The 27,544-nt window shown below is 45.6% G+C and overlaps 1 protein-coding gene across 1 annotated transcript in view; it reads left to right on the plus strand.

The window, feature by feature from the left end:
* Nucleotides 1–27,544, plus strand: part of MAP2K5 (mitogen-activated protein kinase kinase 5) — a 217,208-nt gene that overhangs the window by 24,557 nt on the left and 165,107 nt on the right. Inside the window, exon 4 of the mRNA XM_075346067.1 lies at nt 2,994–3,063. Within this exon, the coding sequence (XP_075202182.1) occupies nt 2,994–3,063 (70 nt within the window). The remainder of the gene's footprint in view (nt 1–2,993; nt 3,064–27,544) is intronic.

The following is a 27,544-nucleotide window of genomic DNA, read 5'->3' on the forward strand; positions in this document are numbered from 1 at the left end:
TGTGGCACCTTTTATCCCAAAATAAACACTTTGTAAACTGGTACCTTTTCTTATGCAAATTTCTTAAATTTTCCATGGGGGCGGGCTGCCTGTGGTCCGTTGCTGTCCTCCAGCAGATTTACGCCGCCCCCGAACGCTGATTTTGAAAGCTCAGGACACCGCCCCTGGGTGCCCGTGGTCCCGCGCATGCGCTGTTCCACTGTAGCGGTGCCGTGCACTGTGTGCACGTGTGACCGCTGTGACGCTTTGCGCGGGCACGAGGTTATGGTGCCGCGTCTCCCCGTAACCTAAGCTCTCCTGCTCCGTCCGCTCCTCCCATCTATTTCCTGCTGCTGAGCAGGATGGGAAGGAGGGGACGTCCGGGCATCAGGCCAGCGAGCGCTTGCGCATAACGCTGGAGTAATAGGGGAAATTGCGGTCACGAGGTTATGGGCGGCACTTACTGATGACACTAACAGCGCCGCCCATAACCTCATGCCCGCGCAAAGCGTCACTGCGGTCACACGTGCACACAGTGCACGTCACCACTACAGTGGAACAGCGCATCCGCGGGACCACGGGCACCCAGGGGCGGTATCCTGAGCTTTCAAAATCAGCGTTCGGGGGCGGCGTAAATCTGCAGGAGGAACAGCAACGGACCACAGGCAGCCCGCCCCCATGGAAAATTTAAGAAATTTGCATAAGAAAAGGTACCAGTTTACAAAGTGTTTATTTTGGGATAAAAGGTGCCACAAAAACTATAGGAAGCTTCCTAGAATGCAGCCCAGGAGCTGCAGAGGGGGAAACTTTTAGCTTTATAGCTACATTTCTGATGACAGGTTCCCTTTAATGTGAAGTTGAGTGGAAGGAAAAAGTGTGGTAGAAAAAGGTGCACAATAACAATATAATAACAAGCAACTGGGATAATCGCAGCCTTGATAGGATTGTTAAGAAAAGGCCATTCAAAAATAGATCACGTTTTGTATTGAATTACTGAAATAAATTAATTTCTTGATGGTATTCTAATTTATTGAGATGCACTTGTATCTGAAGATCTGTTTAATAGAAAATTTTCCTCAATCTGAATTGATTCACTGATCGCTCCTTGTTATCAACCCACTTTTGATGAATATCCTGCCCCGAGCTTCATTGCAGAAATGTAGGTCAGTCGTATATTTAGCTTCAAGTATAAATACTGAGAATGTGAGGAACGAGTGGTGGGGCGAGTAATATAGTGGAGGTGAAGTCTGAAATGAAAACTCTTTGGGAAATTTATGGAAGATATTAAATCATATTCTAGTTAGCTGCGTGCTAATATAGAAATTAACTTTTGCATTTACCCTTCTCAATCCATTAACTGAACATACAGTGGCAATTTGTCTTATAAAACTCAGGATGAATGGCTCTACTAGCGCTTTTATAAGGTATAATAGAAATATTGCTGCTGTAATTTCTTTCTCTTTTGCATAAAATTCTACTGGCGTTGAACGAATACTCTATATAGCGAAAAATCAGACTAATAAATATATGAAATCTTCTTTTCCTGCATTAGAGATGCACTGTCTGTAATTTTTGGACATTGAGTAATGACCCTTGCACCCTTATCTGACAGCAGTATATTTTAGAGACACAAACTGTGATTCTAGCGATGTGTCACTTACTGGGCTGGTTAGTTTTGATTAAAATGACAGTTTTATCATCAGGACTGGTAGACCTTTTGCCCTGTAGTCCTCCAGATTTATGAGCTCTATATTTTTTCACCCCTATCAGTGAAATACACTCCTTCAATGCCACTGGAACTCCAAATTAGTAAGATTTGTTTTACAAGGGCTTAGGAAATCAATATAGCACACAGTACAGTGGGGTACTGAAAGTTTTTGCTTTATTACATCATGTTACCAGATTATATAGTATCTCAAACAAAGAAATAACTTCTCAGAACCATGCAACAATAAGAGCTGCTGGACTGTGTGTAGAAATGTGAAATGTCCCTGCCTATCAGTGTTAGCTGAGCCCTATGACATCATTCAGTTATAATACAAGATTGTTTTTATAAGAGCAAAACGGATTGTATTCTCACACCCCTCCACTGATTGGGAGCTTTATGCCTATGCACAGTGTACACAAAGTTGCCAATCAGTGGTGTGGGCGGAGTTCTACAGAGCTCAGCATTCAGGGAACTGGTAGAGAATGGTGATTTAATCAACACTACATCAAACAGCTCAGCAAGTGACACATCACTGGATTCAGGGTCTCTGCCCCTACACTATTATGCTCTCAGATGGGATAGCAAAAACCTACTGATAGACTCCATTTAAAAGAAACCTGTCACTAATATTTTAGCCTCTACATTGCCAGCATCTTGTTATGCTGCTGGGATCTGGCCCTGTAAGCATGCCTCTGCCGAGCAGTGTTTGTTGTAGGGTTAGGTATAACCGTAGTGAACATACAACACTCACTGTAGATTGCCAAAGAGTCCGGCCACATCTGGCACCTGTGTAGTGAAGTGAGGTGTGCTGGCCTTGGCTTCATCTGATGCTTCCTGACTATTCTCCAAACTTTTCTCAGTAATTTATCTACTTAACATGCAAGTTAAAGGGAATCTGTCACCAGGTTTTTGTCACCTAATCTGAGACTAGCATAATGTAGGGGCAGAGATCCTGATTCCAGTGATGTGTCACTTACTGGGCTGCTTAATGTAGTTTTGATAAAATCACGGTTTTATTAGCAGTAGATCATCATTAGTGGACTACTTGGCGGACTGCCAGGTAGTCCAGCATATTCATAAGCTCTGTATATCCGCCAGATCTGCAGCAGAGGAAATATTGATTTTATTAAAATGACAGCACGCAGCTCAGTAAGTGACACATCGCTGGAATCAGGGCCTCTGTCTCTATATCATGGTTGCTCTGTGCTTCAGATGCTCTAGTTTTCATCCATGGCTTCCGTACTGACATACACCTTGTGTTTGGAGGAGTGCTAGTAATGATACTATTCTTGTGTTTTCCTTGCAGTACTGTAACATGGTCCTGGAGCAGCAGGGGAGCAGCCCTCTTATTGAACCTCTGCAGATCTATCCACGTGGTAGGTGGTCTCTTACCCCCAGTATGTAACCGCTAATCCCAAGATCCATTCCCTGCTTCATATGCTTTTACACCTTTGTTTTCGTTATACCTTTTTGGTGACCTATTTCTTATTGATTTGCTGTTTCCAGGTGAATATTTTTGGGTTTGTTCACACTTAAATTAAAAAGACATTAAATCCCCCCCCAAAAAAATCACAGAAAAAATGTCCACACTTATCACTGTTCACTGTGGTTGTGCATCAGTATTTTGCACCTCTTTCCCCCACCTTTTATCATGGGTGCCTGATACATCCTACTGACCAGGATAAGGATGGCTGGGAGGTATGGCTGCCTTTTTTTTTTTTTTTCTGTGCTGCTTTCACACATCCGGTTTTAGCAGTGCGGCACAGTCCGGCTCTAAAACCTATGCAACGGATGCGGCGAAAAAACCGCATCCTTTGCATAAGTTTTTACATGCGGCCCGTCCGGTTTTTGACGGTTGCGGCACGCTACTGAGCATGCTCAGCGCAAAAAACCGCATGAAAACCCCCCCAACTCCCCTTTTTATCTGGTTTTAGGTGTGATTTTCATATTGCCCACACCTGTTATTTGCCACAGGTGAGTTTGAATAAGCATCACATGCTTGAAAAAAGTTCTTTAACCACAATTTTGAAGAGATGCGAACAATTTTGTTTTTCCCCCATTTTTTTGCAGTTTTGAGTGAACAATTTTCATTTTTTTTTCCTCTTTTTTTTATTTTTTTTGTGCTCTAATAGACACAAAGGAAATAAACATGTGTATGACAAAACGTGTAATTACAATAATTTTCTAGGAGAAATACTTAATTTTCTGAAACAATTTCAAAGGTGCCAACACATTCGGCCATGACTAAAGACCGCTTTACACACTGCGATATCGGTACCGATATCGCCAGTGTGCGTACCCGCCCCCATCGGTTGTGCGACACGGGCCAATCGCTGCCCGTGTCGCACAACATCGCCCGGACCCGTCACACAGACTTACCTTCCCTGCGACGTCGCTGTGACCGGCGAACCGCCTCCTTTCTAAGGGGGCGGTTCGTTCAGCATCACAGCGACGTCACAGCTAGAGATGAGCGAACCGGTCGCGGTTCGGCTCGAGTTCGGTTCGCCGACCGGAGGGCTCATTCGAGTTCGGTTCGGCGAACCACTCGAATCGCATAGGAACCAATGGGAGGCAATCACAAACACATAAAAACACCTAGAAAACACCCTCAAAGGTGTCCAAAAGGTGACAAACAACTCACAACACAACACACACACATGGGAAAGTGACAAGGACATATACTCATGCGAAAACAAAAGAGCTGGACAAGGAAAAAGAGGAGGAGACACAGATATAGGCATGGCACGCCCTTCTAAAATCATGTAAAACACCGCAAGGTTACTCCAAGCGGAGTCTCCCTTTTTTCCAAAAATTGGGCCACACAGACACCCCATCAGTGGCAGCACTTGTGCCCCAGTTGTACACTTCACAGCTAGATTTGCATCAAGCACATTCCAAATCCACAAGCATTTACTCTCCCCAGGATGACACAGGGGTAGTAAATTCCTTGTGGATCCATGACTTGTTCATTTTGATGAACGTTAGTCTGTCCACATTGTCACTGGACAGACGCGTGCGCTTATCTGTCAGCACACACCCAGCAGCACTGAAGACACGTTCAGAGACAACGCTGGCAGCTGGACACGACAAAATCTCCAAGGCGTAACTGGAGAGCTCTGGCCATTTTTCAAGATTTGAAGCCCAAAATGAGCAAGGCTCCATTTGCAAAGTCATGGCATCGATGTTCATTTGGAGATACTCCTGTATCATCCTCTCCAGCCGTTGACTATGTGTCAGACTTGTTGTCTCTGGTGGCCTTGCAAAGGATGGTCTAAAAAAATTATGAAAAGATTCCATAAAATTGCTGTTACCAGCACCAGATATGGTCCTACTGGTACGGGTAGACTGTTGGAGATGACGAGACCGTCCCATGTTTGTCAAGTTACAACTGGGAGATTCACTCCCTGCACCTGCATGGTTGTTTGGTGGAAAAGCCGAGCTAAGATCGAGTAACAGCTTCTGCTGATACTCCTGCATACGTGCGTCCCTTTCTATGGCTGGAATTATGTCACAAAATTTGGACTTGTACCGGGGATCTAATCGTGTGGCAAGCCAGTACTCCTCATCACTTCTAATTTTGACAATACGTGGGTCATGTTGGAGGTAGTGCAACAAGAAGGCGCTCATGTGTCTGGCGCAGCCATGCGGACCAAGTCCACGCTGTGTTTGTGGCATAGAGGTGCTAACCGTTGTTTCTTCCTCTGACATCTCCCCCCAACCTCTTTCAACAGAAATTTGACCAAGGTCTCCCTCATCCGCTGAGTCTTCCATGTCCATGGACAGTTCGTCCTCCAGTTCTTCATGTTCTCCTGCACCTTCCTCAACATTTCGCCTGCTACCATGCGCCCTTGTTGATCCCTGTCCCCCATGGTCCCATGCCTGCCGCGTTGGTGATGATGAACGTCTGGACCTTGGTGATGTTGTTGTGTCTTGCGCATATGAATCCTCCTGTAGCTCCTCCCCTTCCTGTTGTCCCACCCCCTGACTCCGAATAGTATTTAGCGTGTGCTCCAGCATGTAAATGACTGGAATTGTCATGCTGATAATGGCATTGTCAGCGCTAAACATATTCGTCGCCGTGTCGAAACTGTGCAGAAGGGTGCATAGGTCCTTGATCTGAGACCACTCCCTCAGGGTGATCTGCCCCACCTCTGCATCTCGTTGGCCCAGGCTATACGTCATGACGTATTGCACCAGGGCTCGACGGTGCTGCCACAGTCGCTGTAACATGTGGAGAGTCGAATTCCAGCGTGTCGCCACATCGCATTTCAGGCGATGAACCGGCAGGCCGAAAGACTTCTGGAGCGATGCAAGTCGCTCAGCTGCGGCGGTTGAACGGCGGAAGTGAGCAGACAGTTTTCGTGCCCTGTTCAGAAGGCCATCTAGGGCGGGATAGTGTGTTAAAAATTGCTGGACAACAAGGTTCAACACGTGAGCCATACAAGGCACTTGTGTCACCTTGCCCAGGCGAAGGGCCGCACCCAGGTTTGCAGCATTGTCGCACACAGCCTTACCAGGCTGCAGGTTGAGTGGAGACAACCATTTATTAAACTCAGTCTCCAGAGCTGCCCACAACTCCGCTGTGTGACTCTTATTTCCAAGACATTTCAAGCTAAAGACCGCCTGATGCCGTTGCGCTCTGCTGCCAGCATAGTAATGAGGGGTGCGTGATTCCTTCTGCGCAGTGCGAACGCTGGTGGCCTGACCAGGCAGGCTTGGGGCGGAGGTGGAGGACCCAGACGAGGTTGAGGAGGCAGAAGCAGTGGCGGAACTTGGACAGACAGAGGATTGACACACAAGTCGTGGGGATGGCAAGACTTGTGCAGCAGACCCTTCACCATCTATCACCATAGTTACCCAGTGCCCAGTTAGCGACATGTAACGTCCCTGTCCATGCTTACTGGTCCAAGTATCGGTGGTGAAATGCACCCGTTCACACACAGAGTTTCTCAAGGAAGCGGTGATGTTGTGTGCGACATGCTGGTGTAGCGCAGGCACACCTTTCTTAGAGAAGTAGTGGCAACTGGGCATCTGGTACTGGGGCACAGCGACAGACATAAGGTCTCTAAAATCCTGTGTGTCCACCAGGCGGAAAGGCAGCATTTCGGTAGCCAAGAGCTTACAGAGGGATAAAGTCAACCTCTTAGCTTTGTCATGGGTCGCAGGAAATGGCCTTTTATTTGTCCACATCTGAGGGACAGAGATCTGGCTACTGTGTGTGACGGTGGTGAGTAGGGTGTCCCTGGAAAAATGCAGGTTTGTGAGGAAAGTGCAGGCGTAGACATGATGTTGCCTTCATCCAACGTTGGTGCTATCGATGTCTGAGAGAGCTGTACACACACACTTGTTTCCCCTTCCAAACCAAATGACGACCTACCAAGCAAACTGCCTGTTGCGGTTACAGTGGTGGAAGTTGTGCGTGGAAAACCAGGTGTGACCGCTGTCCCCAGAGTCCTAGAAGATGAAGAGCGTGCGGATGCACTGGAAGGGGCAGGCGGTGGATGGTTCGCTCCGCTAGACCGCATTGCAGCACGGTGAGCTTCCCACTGGGACATATGATATTTATTCATGTGACGATTCATGGAAGAAGTTGTCAAACTCCTGAGGTTTTGCCCTCTACTAACAGAATCACGACAAATTTTACATATCACATGATTTGGGCGATCTTTTTCTATGTCAAAAAAGGTCCAGGCTAGGCTAGGCAAGGCTTAGAGGGCATGCGACCTGCTGAGCCCCCCCGACTAGTGCTCAGAGGCAGAGTGGTGGCTGAGGATGCAGTTGTAGACATGCTACCAGTACTACTCCTCTGTCCAGGAAGGCGCAAGGTAACTTCGTCGTCAGTAGCATCCTCCTCCACCGCCTCTGTTGACTTCCTCGAGTGCCTGACTGTGGGTTGACAGTAGGTTGGATCTAGAACTTCCTCATCAAGCGTTGTGTTTGCACTCCCCTCACCCTCAGACCGAGCCTCTTCCTGACGTGAACCAATATTTAAGTTGTCATCCCAATCTGGTATCTGCGTCTCATCGTCATCAGTATGTTCCTCATTGTCTATAACAACAGGTGTTACAGTTTGTGAATAAGGGTCAACATTATGCTCAGAAACTTCGTCTTCATGGCCTCAATCAGTCACAAAGGTTCTGGGCATCACTGCAGACCATTTCCTGGTCTGTACTCACTGTAGCTTGGGAGCAGACCTCTGATTCCCAGGCTATAGTGTGACTGAACAGCTCTGCAGACTCACCCATCTCAGTTCCACCATACTGTGCAGGGCGGATGGAGACTTCAGAGCTGGGAGAAAGCAAGTGTGATTGGGATGGCAACTCAGAGGACTGGTGTTTTTTGGATGCAGTAGTTGAGGTGGCGGAGAGGGCACTTGTTGGACCACTTGAGATCCATTCAAGCATTTTCTTTTTTTGGCCATCATCAACCTTTGTTCCAGTTGTTCGTGTCCGTAAAAAAGGGAGCACATCGGATTGTCCACGGTAAGTAGTAGACATCTTACTTTTGCTGGAAGATGGTCTACCTTCAGCAGATGTTAATGGAGCTTTGCCACCTTCCCCACGGACAAACCCTTTTCTTCCTTTTCCCACACGCCTCTTCCCCTTTCCACCAGCATCTGTCATTTTGCCACTCATTTTGATTGCGACAAGATTGTGCACTTAAAATGTGGTAGTAAAAATTGAGAGGTGGTGTAGATTGCAGCGGTGGTCTATATTAACCCCTTAACGACCGCGGGCCGTAAAATTACGTCCTAGTGGTCATAATGTTACTGCCCGTGGTCTGCCGGCGGCAGCATGCCGTGATCGGCGCACATCTCAGCTGATTTTCACAGCTGAGATGTGTGCCTGCTAGGCACGAGCAGAATCGTTATCTGCTCGTGCCGTTTAACCCCTTATATGGCGCTGTCAATATGTGACAGCGCCATTATAAGCGCGATCGCGGTAAACTGTTACTTACCGCCCGATACCGGAAGTCACGTGACGCGATCACGTGACTTCCGATAGTTGTCATGGTAGCACAGGGTCATGTGATGACTCCTGTACTACACATGAATTGCTCTCACTTTCGCTGTGCCAGCGGCACAGCAAAAGAGAAAGAGAGCGTATCTGCTGTTTACAGCTGTATAGCTGTGATCAGCAGATAGTGCAGAGCGATCGTAATGCTGATCGCAATAGCCCCCTAGGGGGACTAGTAAAATAAAAAAAAACAAAGTTTTAAAAAATTAAAAAAAAAACCTAAAAGTTCAAGTCACGCCCTATTGAAAATTAAAGGGTTAAAAAAATAAAAAATATACACACATTTGGTATCGCTGCGTTCAGAAACGCCCGATCTATCAAAATATAAAATCAATTAATCTGATCAGTATATGGGATAGCGACAAAAAAAATTCCAAACGCCAAAACGACTTTTTTGTCGCCACAACTTTTTGCGCAAAATGATATAAGAGGCGATCAAAACTTAGCATCTGCGCAAAAATGGTACCGTTAAAAACGTCAGCTCGAGACGCAAAAAATAAGCAGTCACTGAGCCATAGATCCCGAAAAATGAGAACGCTACGGGTCACGGAATATGGCGTAAAACGTGCGCCACTTTTTTCGGTCAAACTTCCGATTTTTTTTTTAACTCCTTATATAAAAGTAAACCTATACATGTTTGGTGTCTACGAACTCGCACTGACCTGAGGCATCACACCCACACATCAGTTTTACCATATAGTGAACACAGTGAATAAAATATCTCAAAAACAATAGTGCTATCGCACTTTTTTTGCAATTTTTCTGCATTTGGAATTTTTTTGCCGTTTTCCAGTACACTATATGGTAAAACTTATGGTTTCATTTAAAAGTACAGCTCGTTCCGCAAAAAATGAGCCCTCACATGACCATATTGACTGAAAAATAAAAAAGTTACGTCTCAGAAAAATGGCGAAAAAAACCAAACTGAAAGCGAAAAATCGGCCGATCGTGAAGGGGTTAACAGCAGAATAAACAACAATAACTATCCCTGACAATGCAACTATGGCCCTTAAACTGGCAGCATATTTTGCTAGTTTAATGGCTTAGTAACAATGAGTTTGAGTGTAGAATGCAGAGGTGCTGTAAATAGATTTGCACTAGTGGGACACTAATGGAAGTCCAACAGCCACTTTTAAGATGCCACTAAGTTTACTCAGTGTTTGCTAGTATAATGGCTTAGTAACAATGAGCTTGAGTGTGCAAAGGGCAGGAGGGTACAGTGGCCGGGTTGTGAGTCAGTGTAGAGGAAAGGAAGCCTCACTTTCTATCCCTCCTAATGGGGATATGCAGCGAGGAAGTCCCTGACCTTAGTTACACAGACGCTGTCATCTTCTGTAGCTGTTAAAATCTCTTTCCACGGACCTGACTGTCACCTATGGCTTTGAGCCTGCTGTTATTAGCCCTTACAAGGGCTAATAGAAACTTCTATCCCTATTCTGTATAGCGCTGTGTGTAGAGTGTACACAGCAGTATCGGAGACAGGAGCTACGCCAGCGGTGACTGACACCCAGACGCAGAAGAGATAATGGCGTCCGGACGGGCAGATGCCCGTTTTTATAATGCAGGGACATGTGACATGGACATCCTATCACACATGCCGTTGCTTCTCTGGCTAAAAGTCCACTTAGCTGTGTGTGTGTCTGGGATTGGCTGACATGCTGGCCCGCCCCACTACACGCGCGCACTTAGGGAAGGAAGACAAGGGAAAAAAAAAAAAAAATGGCGATCGCCATTATCCCAGCAGCAGTGATCTGAATGCGCTGTTCCCGCACACTATACCCTGAAATTTCATAATAGTGTGAGTCACAGAGTGACTTACACTATTACAGCGGAAAGACAGCTAGTAATTAGCTTGGCTTTTTACTGCTAGAACCGTTCTCGAACGTAACACGTAACTAGAACTATCAATCTTTAGCAAAAAGCTCGAGTTCTAGTTCGATCTAGAACAGCCCCCAAAATCACTCGAACCGCGAACTGGAGAACCACGAACCGCGACCCGCGCTCAACTTTAGTCACAGCAGCGTCACTGAACCGCCGCCCAATAGAAGCGAAGGGGCAGGATGAGCGGGACGTAACATCCCGCCCACCTCCTTCCTTCCGCATTGTGTCCGAGAGGCAGGTAAGGAGAGGTTCCTCGTTCCTGCGGTGTCACAATGAGCGATGTGTGCTGCCGCAGGAACGAGGAACAACTTCGTTACTGCAGCAGGAACGATATTTGAGAATGGACCCCCATGTCACCGATGAGCGATTTTGCATGTTTTTGCGACGATGCAAAATCGCTCATAGGTGTCACACGCAACGGCATCGCTAAAGCGATCGGATGTGCGTCACAAATTCTATGACCCCAACGAGATCACTTGAGCGATGTCGTAGCGTGTAAAGCCCGCTTTAGTATCCAAGAAACACTTTATCCTTCTGTTTTTGGGTCTGTAGGTGTAATGAAAAATAAAACACTAGTATCATTTAATATTATTTACTTAGAATTTGTTGTAACAGTCATAATTTTGCGCCTGTAAATAAACTACCATGTGTCAGATCTGAACAGTTAGCGCATCCTACCCTATAAGCTTCGTGTCTATGGCGGTGGGAAGGTTATTTTTTCGCCCTTTGTGCTAGAAATTCAAATTCAAGATGAGATTTAACCTCTTGCCGCCCTCTTTATTATTGGAAGTTACTGGCTGATCACACATGATGGATAGTAACTAACCCATTCTTTGTATATATGAAGCCTTAAGGGCCATTCAGTCGTCCAAAGCCATCACAAAGTGTGACAGATCATCAATGAAACTGATGCACTCAGCCTTGAAACAACATCTAGATCATTTTTTCCAGATCATTTCTTGTAGGAGACGCGGAGAAGGAAACTATGCATTCTCCAGGGGACTTTATACTCTCGTCTTTTAGGACTGAGGCAGGTAATATTATGAGGTTGCTTTCTCAAATGCTGTTAAGCTGGTCTACAACTAAAGTCTGAGGGGCCCTGGAAAAGTTGGTTAACTACCAATTTTTGTACATTCCTGACTAGCTGTACAGCTATGTGAGAACAACCAACAAATCTCCACATAATTGGGCAGAAGAATTGGGTGTTGGGTGATGGCCTTCCTTGGAATTGTTAGGGTATGTGTACACTACATCATTTAGATGCTGGCATAATCGCCAAATTTTGGTACAGGAAGACCGTTCAAGAAAACGTTTTTTTCCTAAAGAGTCTTCTTTGGCATCTTTTCAGTCGTCTTTAGTGGTGGCTTTGTTTTTGTCTTGTATTTATCAACTAGTGAGCAGCTTCCTAGCGGATGCCACCGAAGGAATGGTCCGGTCACTACTTTTAACCGTTTTATGTTTCTATAAACATGGAGCTGTTTAAAAGATGATCAAAAGATTGAACATATTGTACAGAAAGTTGTTTTTCCATTGTGAAACACAAATTCACGCTTAATAACAACATTTGAGGCTTTTTTCAAGTGTATTATTAAGCTTACCTGCCTGAAAAAGTCGTTGTGTGCGCAGTCCCTAAGGCAAGGGCTACACAGTGACATTCGTTGCGCATGTCAACTTGTCTGTGACTTGCTGACCATTTAAGGCCACTTTCACACTGTGTTCCTCTCCCTGTTCAGTGGTCCCATTGGGGCTTTCGTCCGAACACCCCACAAAACAGGATTCGGACGCATGTGCCGATGGAGTCATTGACTATAATGGTGCAGACGGAGTCACGGTGTGCATTTTTGGCATTGGAGCTCTTTTGCACTTGCGATTTTCTGGTGCACGTGCGATCCAATAAAAAATCGGATTGCACTTGCACCAGTGTTAATCAAAGAGGCATTGTTCTCTTTCCTTTTATTTCTCGACACCAATCGTGCTCCCAGTGCAATCACAGCATGCTGCGTTTTGCAGCGAGTCTCGGCTTACGCACCCCCATACAAGCCTATAGGAGCTTGTGAAACATCGCACTGCACTCGCATGTTATGCGACTGCAGAGTGATATACACAGACACAGACAGCGGAGGAGATGGGGAGAAGTTGCTCCCTCCTTCTTCTCCGAGGCTGTGATACGATCCCAAGATCGCATCATAGTCGCATGAACCTCGGCTGACGCTTGCAGCAGAGGGTCATTAGCATATCCGTTCCAAAGCTCTCTCATCGGAAGTGGTACACAAGTGGAAAAGAGCCCTTATACCCTTTGTGGAGGTGGCCACCACCCAGACGTAATATACAGTGTCTGGGTGTCCACCTCCTGAAAGAGTATACTCCCGAAAGTGGTGTACGATATGGCACACAGTGACTTCGTCTGCAGCATTATAGTCATTGTCCCCGTCTGTGCTTATGCCCGAAACCCGTTTTGCGAGGGGTTCAAACGGAAGCCCCGACAGGACCATTGAACGGAGAGTGGAACACAGTGTGAAACCGGCCTTAAGGCCGCTTTACACGCAACGACATCGCTAACGCGATGTCAATGGGGTCACGGAATTCGGCCTTGTTAGCGACGTCGTTGCGTGTGACACGTACGAGCGACCGCAAACTATGCAAAATACTCACCAAATCGTTGATTGTTGACATGTCGTTCATTTCCCAAATATTGTTGCTCTTTTGGATGCAGGTTGTTAGTCGTTCCTGAGGCAGCACACATCGCTATGGGTGACACCCCGGGAACGACGAACAACACCGTACCTGCGTCCTCTGGCAACGAGGTGGGCGTGACTTTCATGCGGCTGCTCTCCGCCCCTCCGTTTCTATTGGAGGCCTGCTGTGTGACGTCGCTGTGACGCCGCACGAACCGCCCCCTTAGAAAATTGGCTGTTCGCCGGCCACAGCGTTGTCATTAGGAAGGTAAGTATTTGTGACGCGTACCTCCGATATTGTGCGCCGTACCTTCGATATTGTGCGCCACAGGCAGCGATTTGCCCGTGAAGCACAAAAGACGGGGGCGGGTGCGATCGCTAGTGACATCGCTAGCGATGTCGCAGCGTGTAAAGCGCCCTCTAGAGTTGGGATTTTACTGTAAAACAAAACAGCCAAGTTACGAAAACATGCCTGTTGCTAGCGACTTACATGGACGTCTATGGCAAGTGAGCCGCTTGGGACTTGCAAATTGCGACTCTGTGTCACAGTTGCAGGATGTTAGAAGTCAGAATGTGACACTTCTATTTTATTGTCGTGTGACAAATGTGAACGTGTACCCCTAACCTTATGGGGAATACATGCTTGTCACTCAGGATTTTTAACCTTAGGTTAAGGGGAAGGAAATATACATTTGCCTACCTTCTGTGGTCATGATTTACAACCTCTGTTCAGAAGACTTCTCCACCTGCTGTAATATAGGATTTCGGAGATGGGAATACCCATTTAAATTTGATCAGCAAATTCCTATTAAAGATTAAATAGGCCATGAGAGGCTACTTGTAAAATGGAATAAGCCCTGTAGGACGGTGAAAGGCTTTGTTGAACACTATGGGGCTGATTCATCAAGGCTGATGGTTCCTACTCCAGTCTTAAAGAAAAGTCTGAATGAAGTAAGATGTGTCAAATTCATTTTGTGAAGCAAAAATGAATTCCAGCAATTACCTTGAGTGGATTTCTGCTATAATTGAAGCCACTTTCTGGAGTAAGGTGTAATAAATATATTGGGCCACTCCTATGAAGCCAACTTTTTAGTAAGGCTGTCGTCTCTGATGCCATTACAATACCACTCGGCGGTCCATTGGTGAAGCACACTGTGATGGCCATTCATGATATGCCCTCTGACTTGAGAGGTGCACATACTTTTACTATTCATGCTGTACGCTTGTACACCTAAGGAATAGGTAAATTTTACCAAGTCTAAACCCACAGATATTGTCGTAGGCCGACACTTTTTTACTTTCCAGTAGCGGAGGTCCGTGGATTCCTGGGGTAGGATGCGTATCTCCTCCAGCTTGTTGTTTTTGCTTATTCACAAAGTGCATTTGCATTTCCACCAGCATCACCACGCCTGAGAAACGTTTACACACGCATTCTGCCGCACCACCGCGTGGAGCGGTGCACCTGTTCCCGGCCCGCCCGCGCTCACACATTACTCCACATCTTGCTGCGTTGCACAAAGGCTTATTGATGTGTGCAGTAATTATAGAGTGCGTGACGATTGTTAATAGCTGGGGCACAGCACACTCTCCGCTGACACAGCAGGGGTTAAATATGCATTCCACCGAGACAGAGCAGGGGGCAAAAATGTAATTCTTTACTTCAAGACAATCAATCAAAATTGACAGTGACTTTAACAACAATTTGTGGCGCGCAGGGGACGTGGAAAAGGAGCAGCCTGCGCTGTGTGAGCCAAGACCTGTGAGCGTGCTCCTAGTCATAATCATCATCTTTGTCATGTAGTATTGACAGGCAGCAATTGTGGAAATCCACTCCGCTCCACACAACCCCAGCCTCTCCCCACCGCTGAACTACACCCTCCAAGACCAAGGGTTTTATATCCTTAGCTATAAGAAATCATCAGTATACTTTGTCCTCCTCCTCCAGGATCTTAATATTCTGTTCAGCTGTTGTGCTGCTTAGATATATCAGATTTCCTCAATCCTGGGTGATATCTTGTATGGCTGTTGTGACGAGACTGGGTATTGTACAGTCATGGCCAAAAGTTTTGAGAATGACACCAAAATTATATTTTCACATGATCTGTTGCCCTCTGGTTTTTAATTGTGTTTGTCTGATGTTTACTTCACATACAGAAATATAATTGCAATCATATTATGAGTTCCAAAAGGTTATATTGACAGAATGAGTTAATGCAGCAAGTCAATATTTGCAGTGTTGACCCTTCTTCATCAGGACCTCTGCAATTCTCCCTGGCATGCTCTCAATCAACTTCTGGATCAAATCCTGACTGATAGCTGTCCATTCTTGCATAAGCAATGCTTGCATTTTGCCAGAATTTGTTGTTTTTGTTTGTCCACCCGTCTCTTGATGATTGCCCACAAGTTCTCAATGGGATTAAGATCTGGGGAGTTTCCAGGCCATGGACCCAAAATCTCTATGTTTTGTTCCATGAGCCATTTAGTGATCACCTATGGCAAGGTGCTCCATCATGCTGGAAAAGGCATTGTTGGGCGCCAAACTGCTCTTGGACAGTTGGGAGAAGTTGCTCTTGGAGGACATTCTGGTACCATTCTTTATTGATGGCTGTGTTTTTAGGCAAGACTGTGAGTGAGCCGATTCCCTTGGCTGAAAAGGAAGCAACCCCACACATGAATAGTTTCAGGATGCTTAACAGTTGGCATGAGACAAGACTGGTTGTAGCGTTCACCTCTTCTTCTCCTAATAAGTGGTTTTCCAGATGTCCCAAACAATCGAAAAGGGGATTCATCTGAGAAAATGACTTTACCCCAGTCCTCAGCAGTCCACTCCCTGTACCTTTTGCAGAATATCAGTCGGTCCCTGATGTTTTTTCTGGAGAGAAGTGGCTTCTTTGCTGCCCTCCTTGAAACCAGGCCTTGCTCAAGCAGTCTCCGCCTCACAGTGCGTGCAGAAGCACTCACACCAGCCTGCTGCCATTGCTGAGCTAGCTCGGCACTGCTGGTAGTCCGATCCCGCAGCTGAAACAGTTTTAAAATACGGTCCTGGCGTTTGCTGGTCCTTCTTGGGCTCCCTGGAGCCTTTTTGGCAACAATGGAAGCTCTCCCCTTCAAGTTCTTGATGATGCGATAGATTGTTGACTGAGGTGCAATCTTTGTAGCTGCGATACTCTTCCCTGTTAGGCCATTTTTGTGCAGAGCAATGATGGCTGCACGTGTTTCTTTAGAGATGACCATGGTTAACTGAAGAGAAACAATGATACCAAGCACCAGCCTCCTTTTAAAGTGTCCAGTGGTGTCATTCTTACTTAATCATGACTGATCGCCAGCCCGGTCCTCATCAACACCCACACCTGTGTTAATGGAACAATCACTAAAACAATGTTTTTAAGGCAGGAATGCAATGATGTTGAAATGTGTTTTGGGGGTTAAAGTTCATTTTCTTAGCCATTATTGACTTTGCAAGTAATTGCTGTTAAGCTGATCACTCTTTATGACATTCTGGAGTATATACAAATTGCCATTAGAAAAACTTAAGCAGTAGACTTTTAAAAATTAATATGTAATGTAGCATTCTCAAAACTTTTGGCCATGACTGTAGACCTTCTTTCGTCTCTGAATGACAGATCTGCAAAGTTATGCCGATTTACTATATCGGATGATTAGATTCTCAGACTCCTAGGAAAACTTGGTGATGGCCCATTTATAAATTGCATTGGCAGCTAAGGCCCCTTTCACACTTTTCACATCAGTTTTTTGCCATCAGTCACAATCCGTTTCCTCGACGGATCCGTCGCAGACTGTGGCTAAACTGATGTGACTGATCCGTTTTACGACGGATCCGACTAGCTGGGGGCTAAATAATAATAAATTGGAGCATGCTCCTTTAGAAAAAACCCAGAATCCATCGCCGGATTCCGTCATTTGACGGATTACAATGGATCCTGCGCCCATAGGCTTCCACCCCACCAAACGCATCCATCGCCGCCCGTTTTTTCAACGTGCACAAAAAACGTTACCGTGACTGTCGTCTCCGTCCGACGGACAAACATTTTTCGACGGATGAAATGTTAAGCCATCCATTGCAATCCGTCACTAATACAAGTCGATGAGGAAAAAAACAGATCAAGCGGCATCAGTCACCGGATCTGATTTTTTTTTTTTTTTTTTCAAAATTCAACGGATTGTGACTGATGGCAAAAAACTGATGTGTGAAAGGGGCCTAAAGGATTCCTTTCCAGCTTTGCTGGAAAAAGGGGGACCTGATACATAGGTAGGTTAAAATAAAAAACAACTTTCGGATAACCCCCTTTTAAGAATTGTATTGGGCCGTCTGTAAAACCTGTTTTATAGATGCCCTTTTAAAGAGTTTTGAGTAAAAGTAGTGGTAGTGGTGGTGGTAGGAGTATTAGTGGTAGGAGTATTAGTGGTAGGAGTAGTATTGCACAGGTGATAATTTAATCACCTGCAAAGGTGCTGAATCAAACACCCATGCAATGCTAAAGAAATCCTGAAAACATGCACTGTTGGTGTGCCTTGAGGACTGGAGTTGGGAACCTCTGCAGTAGTGGTAGGAGTAGTAGTGGTAGGAGTAGTAGTGGTAGGAGTAGTAGTGGTAGGAGTAGTAGTGGTTGGAGCAGTAGTGGTTGGAGCAGTAGTGGTTGGAGCAGTAGTGGTTGGAGCAGTAGTGGTTGGAGCAGTAGTGGTTGGAGCAGTAGTGGTTGGAGCAGTAGTGGTTGGAGCAGTAGTGGTTGCAGCAGTAGTGGTTGCAGCAGTAGTGGTTGGAGCAGTAGTGGTTGGAGCAGTAGTGGTTGGAGCAGTAGTGGTTGGAGCAGTAGTGGTTGGAGCAGTAGTGGTTGGAGCAGTAGTGGTTGGAGCAGTAGTGGTTGGAGCAGTAGTGGTTGGAGCAGTAGTGGTTGGAGCAGTAGTGGTTGGAGCAGTAGTGGTTGGAGCAGTAGTGGTTGGAGCAGTAGTGGTTGGAGCAGTAGTGGTAGGAGCAGTAGTGGTAGGAGCAGTAGTGGTAGGAGCAGTAGTGGTAGGAGCAGTAGTGGTAGGAGCAGTAGTGGTAGGAGCAGTAGTGGTAGGAGCAGTAGTGGTAGGAGCAGTAGTGGTAGGAGCAGTAGTGGTAGGAGCAGTAGTGGTAGGAGCAGTAGTGGTTGGAGCAGTAGTGGTTGGAGCAGTAGTGGTTGGAGCAGTAGTGGTTGGAGCAGTAGTGGTTGGAGCAGTAGTGGTTGGAGCAGTAGTGGTTGGAGCAGTAGTGGTTGGAGCAGTAGTGGTAGGAGCAGTAGTGGTAGGAGCAGTAGTGGTAGGAGCAGTAGTGGTAGGAGCAGTAGTGGTGGGAGCAGTAGTGGTGGGAGCAGTAGTGGTGGGAGCAGTAGTGGTGGGAGCAGTAGTGGTGGGAGGAGGAGGAGGAGGAAGAATCTGCTATAGCCATATCTCTTACCTCATGTGCAAGGCATTGCAGCTTAAGTATCCATGGTTACGTCCACTCATATAGTGACATTTAGTTGCTTGTGCTCATAACCATGGATACCTAAGCTGCAATGCCCTGCACACGAGGTAAAAGAAATGGTTATATAAGGAGAACTATTTTACATTTGTAATTGGACATGTTTGCTATTATTATAATAACTACTACATATTGGGATAGGATTTGGGAGATAGGAATACCCCTTTTTAAGGCTATGTGCACACTAGAAAAGTGATTTTTCTCAAAGTTTCTTGAGAAACTTCTGGGAGTTAAAGATTACCGCACCTTCTGTAAAAAAAACGCACACAAAACCGCAGGAAAAACGCATGCGTTTTTGCCGCGGTTTTTCCGCAGGTTGGTCCTTGCGTTTTTTTTATGCTGAACTGCAATAAATAATATAGATAATAGATAATCGATAGACAGATAATGGATAGAGGGAAAGATGGATAGATGAATAGATAGATGAGAAAGACCTATATAATGTCCCACCCCCCTGCATATTCTAAGCTGGCACCCTTTAGTGACTTTCATGTGGCACTAAAGGGTGCCTAGCCTTGTATTTAGCCAAAAAATAAATAAATAATTAAAAAAAAAATGACGTGAGGTCCACCCATCTTTTGTAGCCAGCTAGGGTAAAGCACCTTGGCTGGTAATCCAAAACAGAGGGCACCCCACGCTGTTATTTAACTTTAAATAAATAATTTAAAACAAAAAACGTGGGTCCCCCCCAAATTGGATCACCAGCCAAGGTAAAGCGGAAAGCTGGGGTCTGATATTCTCAGACTAGGGAGGTCCACTGTTATTGGACACTCCCCAGCCTAAAAATAGCAGGCTACAGCCGCCCCAGAAGTGGTGCATCCATTAGACGTGCCAATCCTGGCGCTTCGCCCCAACTCATCCCGTTGCCCTGGTGCGGTGGCAAACGGGGTAATATATGGGGGTTGATGCCAGATGTGTAATGTCACCTGACATCAGGCCCTGGGGTTAGTGATGTCACGCGTCTATCAGTTACCTGACATCACCAACCCAGTCAGTAAGAAATAAAAAATGGACAACAAAAAAAGTTTTATTTGAAAAAACACTTCCCACATTCCCTCTTTCACCAATTTATTGACAAGAACAATCAAATCAGGGTCTGGCGTAACTGTCCCAGTCAATGAAGAACAGAATGTTCCCCATTGGCTGGGAGAGCAATGCAGTGACCTGAGCTAACATCAATAGGTCAGCCCAGGTCACTGCACGGGATGCCGAGCGCTGCCATCAGGAGGTTAGATGAGATCATTACCTGCTGTGATGATCTCCTGCAGTCCTGCCATCAGCGCTGTCACTGCCTTCTATGCCCGCCGCGTTCTCAGCACTATCGCGAGAGCCCATGACGTCGCCGCTAGTGACAGTCTCGGGCCGCGGGCATAGACGGCAGTGACAGCGGTGACGTCAGGAGGCAGGAGATCGTCACAGCAGGTAATGATCTCATCTATCCTCCTGACAGCAGCGCTCGGCATCCCCGCGGCTGCACGCACTGCAGGGTGACAAGCTGCTGATACTGCGGGCAGACACTGACACTGCAGGGCAGGCAGCCGCGGGGCCGTAGCGGGATACAGACTGCACGGGCACCTGGAGGTCACACGGAAGCGCTTCTGTGCGGCGTCCAGGGAGTGTGACGTCTGTATTTACTCTGCCCTGCTTCATCTTCTGTCATAATGACATCACTTCCTGCAAAACCGCAGGCAGCGATTAACATTATCGCAGGTAAATCGCGGCTATACTGGGGGTATACCACACATAATTTTGCTACCTGCGGTATACCCCCGGTATTTCGCGATTACATTACAGTGAATGGAGTGAAATACCGGGGGTATACCGCAGGTACCTGCGGAAAAGAAGTGACATGCACATTTTCTCAAGAAATTTTCTCAAGAAAATCTTCAGAAAGAATTTTCTTGAGAAAAAAACGCAGCGTGCGCACAGCTATTTTTTTTCCCATAGGTTTTGCTGGGAAATGTCTGCAGAAAGATCACAAGCATTTCTCAAGAAATTTCCGCAGCAAAACCTCGGGTAAAAACGCGGGTAAAAACTCCTAGTGAGCACAGGGCCTAAAGGTTGTTCTTAATCTTCTGTTTATAAGAGTGGGAGCTTACTGCTCTCCTGCCTCATGGCCTCCTGCTTGCCGGGAAGCAGTCCACTCCTGAAGACTGACAGTTCAGATTAGCAGCCTGTTATGTCACTGGCCTAAAGGGGGCTTTACACGCTACGACATAGCTAATGCGAAGTCGTTGGGGTCACGGAATTGGTGACGCACATCCGGCCGCATTAGCGATGCCGTTGCGTGTGACACCTATGAGCGATTTTGCATCGTCGCAAAAACGTGCAAAATCGCTCATCGGTGACATAGGGGTCCATTCTCAAAAATCGTTACTGCAGCAGTAACAAAGTTGTTCCTCGTTCCTGCGGCAGCACACATCGGTACGTGTGACACCGCAGGAACGAGGAACCTCTCCTTACCTGCCTCCCGGCCGCTATGCAGAAGGAAGGAGGTGGGCGGGATGTTCGTCCCGCTCATCTCCGCCCCTCCGCTTCTATTGGGCGGCGGTTCAGTGACGCAGCTGTGACGCTGAACGAACCGCCCCCTTAGAAAGGAGGCGGTTCGCCGGTCACCGCGACGTCGCTAGGCAGGTAAGTAGTGTGACAGGTCTGGACGATGTTGTGCAGCACGGGCAGCGATTTGCCCGTGTCGCACAACAGATGGGGGCGGGTACCCACGCTAGAGATATCGGTACTGATATCGCAGCGTGTAAAGCGGCCTTTACAGTGTACTCCCAATGCCACAAGCAGAGAAGCTTTGCACCTCCAGTGTCAGAGGGGCACTGAAGTTCACCAGATCTAGCTATCCGGCCAGCATCAGAGCAGCGCTTACAAGCTCTAAAGCAAAAAAGCTTGTAGGTGCTTCACTCATTGCCTAGGTAACCAGCCACCTCTAATACAGTAGAGAAGTAGCCGGAAACCTTTGCAATTAGGAGTTAATTTTCTCTGTTATTGAGAATGGAGAGGGTTTTTAATACAAAGTTGCTTGGTTTTACAAGCCCTTTAGGAAAATGATAAAACCCCTATAAAAGAGGCTATGCCTGTTCCTGGTTCCTATTCTGTTAACCAGACTGGAGGGAAACTGGAGACGGCACTTTTCACCCTGGAGGACCCACAACCATGTCTTTACGCTACATGGACAATCTATTGGATTCAAAGAGCAATGTGTAATGTGTTATTTCTCCTGTGGTGGCGCTGTGTTACCCTACAGATTACAGATCATAGGGGTTTTATCTGTGGAACAATCTCTGATCTGCTTTTCATTGGAGGAACCTTCTAACAAAAATCGATTGTCCGAACTACAGACCACTTTAAGGCCCTTAACTAAAATTTAATTGCTGCTAAATGTTAGCCGGATTAGTTGTACCTTTTTTATGTGTTTTACAGTGAGTGCAAAAAAATGGAAATTTGTAAAGGGTTTGTTAAAGCCTCGGTATCTTTATAGCAAAGATGTAGTGCCTAGACTTTATGATCTGTCCCAAAGGGTGCAAAAATCAATAATATATATTCTTACTTTGTGCTATTACCAGGAGGCCCATAGACTAAAGCTGGTCGGCTTCCAGGAAACCGCTAAGCCAAGGTGGATAGCAATGCCGTAAATTTAGTGCCTCGGTGTGTTATTTTCAGAATTAAAGGGGAGATTAACTATTTCCAATTTTGACTTTATAGGTCATCGTTTATGTAATTATGGTGACGGACAGAATGTTTTTTTTATGTCCTTTTTTTATAAGGGTTTTCCTATTGGATAAAGCAATCGTACATGCCAGGACAAGGAACCACACAATTGTTTTTTCTCTGCCAGTGTCACTACACTTAGCTCCTTTTTCTTTTCCTCTTCCATTAAACTGTTAAAAAATGTATTTAGTTGTTGGTTGAGGTGTTTAACCTGCAGCTATGGGGTTAATCTGCAGGTTAATAGCATTCTGACTCTGTGCAGCCGCCACACTAAAAGCCCAGCTGCCGGGAGGAAATTAACTTTATTCCTTCCGGCAGCCTCAGGCTTTGAGTCATAAGGGTGCAGTTTCAGTCAGTGCATAGTTAGCAGCGGCAGTATCAGCCCCCCTGGCAGTTACTGATAGATGGCTAAATATTGCATCAGTACAGAGTCAGCTGTCAGTCAGTGTCAGGGCGTGGTTACAGCTGCCACTCACAGAGAGATGACTGAAAGCCTGAGGCAGCAGGTAGGAATTAAGTTAATTTCCTCCCGGTAGCAGGGCTCTCAGTACGGTGGCTTCACGGTGGCAGAGCGCTATTAACCTGCAGATTACCCCATAACTGCAGGTTAATAACATTCTAATACTGCAGCCACTGCACTGAGAGCCCCACTGTTGTGAGGAAATTAAGCTGCCAGGCTTTCAGTCATAGGGGTGCAGTTTTAGTGTGTGCATAGTTAGCAGCGGCTGTATGCACTCGCCAACACTGACTGTCAGACAGCTCAATATTGCATCAGTAGAGAGCTGGCTGTCAGTCAGTGTTGGGTGGCGGTTACAGCTGCCACTCACTATGCACAGAGGTGACTGAAACCATAGCCCTATGACTGAAAGCCTGACGATGCCTATAGGAAAAAAGTTAATTTCTTCTCAGCAGCGGAGCTCCCTGAGTAGCAGCATCTGAATGCTATTAACCTGCAGATTAACCCCATATCTGCAGGTTAATAGTGGTTTTTTTTTTACATGACAGGTTCCCTTTTAATAATCAATTAATTGACAGCTAACTTTTGACCCGTTTTACCATCTTACACCAGCCAAATCATGGAATAGTGGTTGCAGAGCTGAATTTTTATCTTTCCACTTCTCATTTCCTTTTCAGAAAAATCTGTGGAGCGACAAATTTTGTCCACACCCATTTATCATTTCTTCCTAATAAAAAAAAAACCAAACCAGTAGTGTTTTACATGCATTTTTTTTTTTTTACAATCCACGTAGAAAAAAATGCAGAAAAATCACAAAGTTCATTAGTGTCTTTCGATGCACTGTAGGCGCAGTTTTCATTAAATCACATTCATTTTGCTTGGCCAGTTAAACACAGCAGAGTTTTTGCGCAGAAAAAAAACCACAGCATTTACGCTATGTGTGAACACGGCCTAAATATCCAAGCAAAGTCGATGTGATTTCATGAAAACTTAACAAACTGCATTTATAGGCGGTGTTGTTTTTATGCATTTTTTTTTTCTTTGTAGGCTTCTATGTGTAGCCTGAAAAAAAATGAGTGGGGGGGGCATGTTTGCATTTTTTAGTGAAGAATGAAATCTTTTCTTTATTACCGCTATTCTCTGATGTAACCAGTTCATCATGCTTGAACTTTTGAAAAGTTCCATTTAAGAATTGAATATACATCTAGACCAAACGGGGATTGTGCCGGGCAAGAGCCCTTTAATAAATATTTAGAAGGGTTCAATCATTAGTCCAATGCAGTTCACTACGGCCTGAGAACAGCTGGGCATTAGCTTCCCTTGATGCCATGAAGGCATTTGATTCAGTATAATGGCCACTTCTGGCGGAATGTCTTCAAAAATTTGGATAAGGTCCCGAATTCCGTAAATGGAGGCTCCAAAGCTAAGGTAGTGATAACCGGCCTTCCATCTGCAACCTTCTCGCTTTAAAGAGGGACTCGTCAGGGCCGCCCCCTCGCCCCCACTTTGTTTGTTCTGGTATTGAAGCATTAGCTATTACAATTCGCTCCACACCCCTAACTAAAGGCATATCTGTAGCTGATTGGACCGATACCATTGGGTTATACGCTGATGACCTGTTTATTTTTTTGGACCAGGTCGTGTACACTTTACCTCATGTTATCTCTACTATAGATAAATGGCCTTTCTATAAATATGGAATAAACCAGCATTAATGCCTCTTTCATGCAGACCCTCTACCCATTTAAATTCTTTGAAGCAAACTGTGGAGCAGAAGCCCAAGATAGGGTCTAACGGGGTAAGGTAACAATTATTAAAAGTAGTTGTACTCGCCTGTTGCGGTTGTGCCAGTCACAACCTCTAGCTGCACGTATAGAAATGGCTACCGCCGCAGCCCCAAGTGGAAGCGTAATAGTGTATAGGAGGAGAAATCGGGTGTACGCCGCGCTATCACCAAGGAAGCCGATGTTAATTATTCCATCTCATTCTTATTTGTACAGGTCAACGTGTTTCAGATATAGCTGTACTCCTGATGAAGGAGACAGCGATCTCTGAAACGTGTTGACCTGTACAAGGAATAAAGAGATGGAATAATTAACATCGGCTTCCTTGGTGATAGCGCGGCGTACACCCGATTTCTCCTCCTATACACTATTACATTTAGATTCTTTGTCACTGTAACCAGTGGTTACACATTTTAGATATTTAGGAATCAATATTTATCAAGACAGTAAAAGGGATCTCTCTCCTAATATGCTGCCACTAATGGATTTAATCTCTGGGGGGAAAATCCCTTTAGCAGCCTCCTGACTCATAAATGTAATTAAAGGGAATCTGTCAGCAGATTTGGTGACTATAAGCTGCAGCCACCGCCACCAGGCTCTTATATACAGCATTCTAGCATGCTGTATATAAGAGCTCAGGACACTGTGTAGAGCGTAAAAATCACATTATAATACTCCCCTAAACGGTCGCTGCGGTGGAGTTGGACCATATGGGTTTCTCCGTTCTCTGGTGCCAGCACCTCCTGTTTCGGCCATCCTCGTCCTCCTTCTGAAGCCTGTGTGCATGACGCGTCCTACGTCATACACACTCGCCGGTCCCGCACAGGCGCACTACAATACTTTAATCTGCCCTACTCAGGGCATATCGAATTGCACTTGTGGAGGACCTCAGTGCGAGTGTGGATGACGTAGGACGCATCATGCACCCTGGCTTCAGAAGAAGGATGACAAAGATGGCCGAAAGAGAACGCATCGGAGAACGGAGACGTCCATATGACCCAACTCCACCGCAGCGACCATTTTGGTGAGTAGTATAAAGTGATTAAGTTCTACACAGTAGCCTGGGCTCTTATATACAGCATGTTAGAATGCTGTATATAAGAGCCCACTGGTGATGGCCACAGGTTATATAGGTAAGGATGGTTGACTTCGGGGAGATCAACATCCAACACCGCGGAGACATCATCACGTGTTTCTCAACGCAGTGACACTAGAACAAGGCCCCCTGGGAATATATGCAAAACAAGAATGCTGTGGAGACACCATCACGTTTCTCAACGCTGGCAGGAAACTAGCCAGGTCTTTCACTGGGAAGGAACAACAATGAGAAGGGCAGTCTCCAGTCAAGGAAACTGCCTATACCAAAACATGGTATCCATCCACAGACAGCTGTTTCGGGGTATTTTCCCCTCATCAGTTCGGAGTAGGAAACTGCCTAGTAGAAGACTACATAGATAAGTATGGTTGACTTCGGGGAGATCAACATCCAACACCGCAGAGACACCATCACGTGTTTCTCAACACAGTGACACTAGAACAAGGCCCCCACGGAAAACATGCAAAACAAGAAAAACCTACATGCAAAACCTACTCCACACTGATGAGGGGCAAATACCCCGAAACAGCTGTCTGTGGATGATACCATGTTTTGGTATAGGTGGTTTCCTTGACTGGAGACTGCCCTTCCCTTCCCATGGTTGTTCCTTCCCGGTGAAAGACCTGGCTAGTTTCCTGGGTTTTAATTGACTTGCTAATATTAAACTATGTAATGATACGTACCTGAGCTGCTCCTCTATATAGGGCTGTCCGGCACTGTACAAGTGCGCCACACAGGAACGGAAATCCTAGTTTACAAGGCCCTACATTAATGGGCCTGGCTGCATCCTATATAAAGATATAAGTAAAAAAAAATGGCCCTTTTGTTGCTGTGAATTTTTCGGGGAAAATTTAATTCCTCTTTTTGTGGTTTAGCTTTTGCGTATATTAGTATAGGGACCTGCAAGACATGAGGACCCTTGACGCTGGGTTGCAGGCATCCGTTTTCTGGCCAAAATATCAACTAATACCTAACAAATATATATATAATATAATATAATATAATATATATAATATATATAATTTAATATATACACACACACTCACTTACATACATACATACATACATACATACACACATATATATATATATATATAATATTTTGCACTTCTATCTTTATATAGGATGCAGCCAGGCCCATTAATGTAGACCTTGTACACTAGGGTCTCCGTTCCTCTGTGGTGCACTTATAAGTTCTGGGCAGCCCGCCTAGTCTAATAGTATGTGCATCATCAATAGGCTGTAAGCCAGACACTGTGCACCTACATGTGTGAACGGCGCCCTATACAAGCCATCTGTGTGCAATTTTACTACTAAGCAATCACCCCCTCCATGGAGTGGCAGTGTGTGAGCGGCTGCTCCATCAGTGTTTTGCACCTGTTGCCTCCATTTTTATTGAGGGGTTTTGCTGCGTCCTGTTAGTGCATCTGATTCTGTGGCCTGGGCAGGTAAACACTGTTGCCCTTTTGTTGCTGTAAATTTTTCTGTAAATTTTTTGGGGAAAATTTAATTCCTCTTTTTGTGGTTTTGCCTATAGACTTTTCGAGGAACAATGCATATTTGTACTTTTGTTTCCTACTTCTAAGGAAGTCTTTTGGAATACATGTATTGTTGTGTAATATTGTCAATAAAGTAAATTAAAAAAAATAATTTAATTTTTTTTTGCATATTTGACAATTTTTGAGAATTTGAACCAAAGGCCCCTATTTACCATTGTACAAAAGA

This window comes from Anomaloglossus baeobatrachus, chromosome 4 (assembly GCF_048569485.1).
Source record: "Anomaloglossus baeobatrachus isolate aAnoBae1 chromosome 4, aAnoBae1.hap1, whole genome shotgun sequence".
Taxonomy (NCBI): domain Eukaryota; kingdom Metazoa; phylum Chordata; class Amphibia; order Anura; family Aromobatidae; genus Anomaloglossus; species Anomaloglossus baeobatrachus.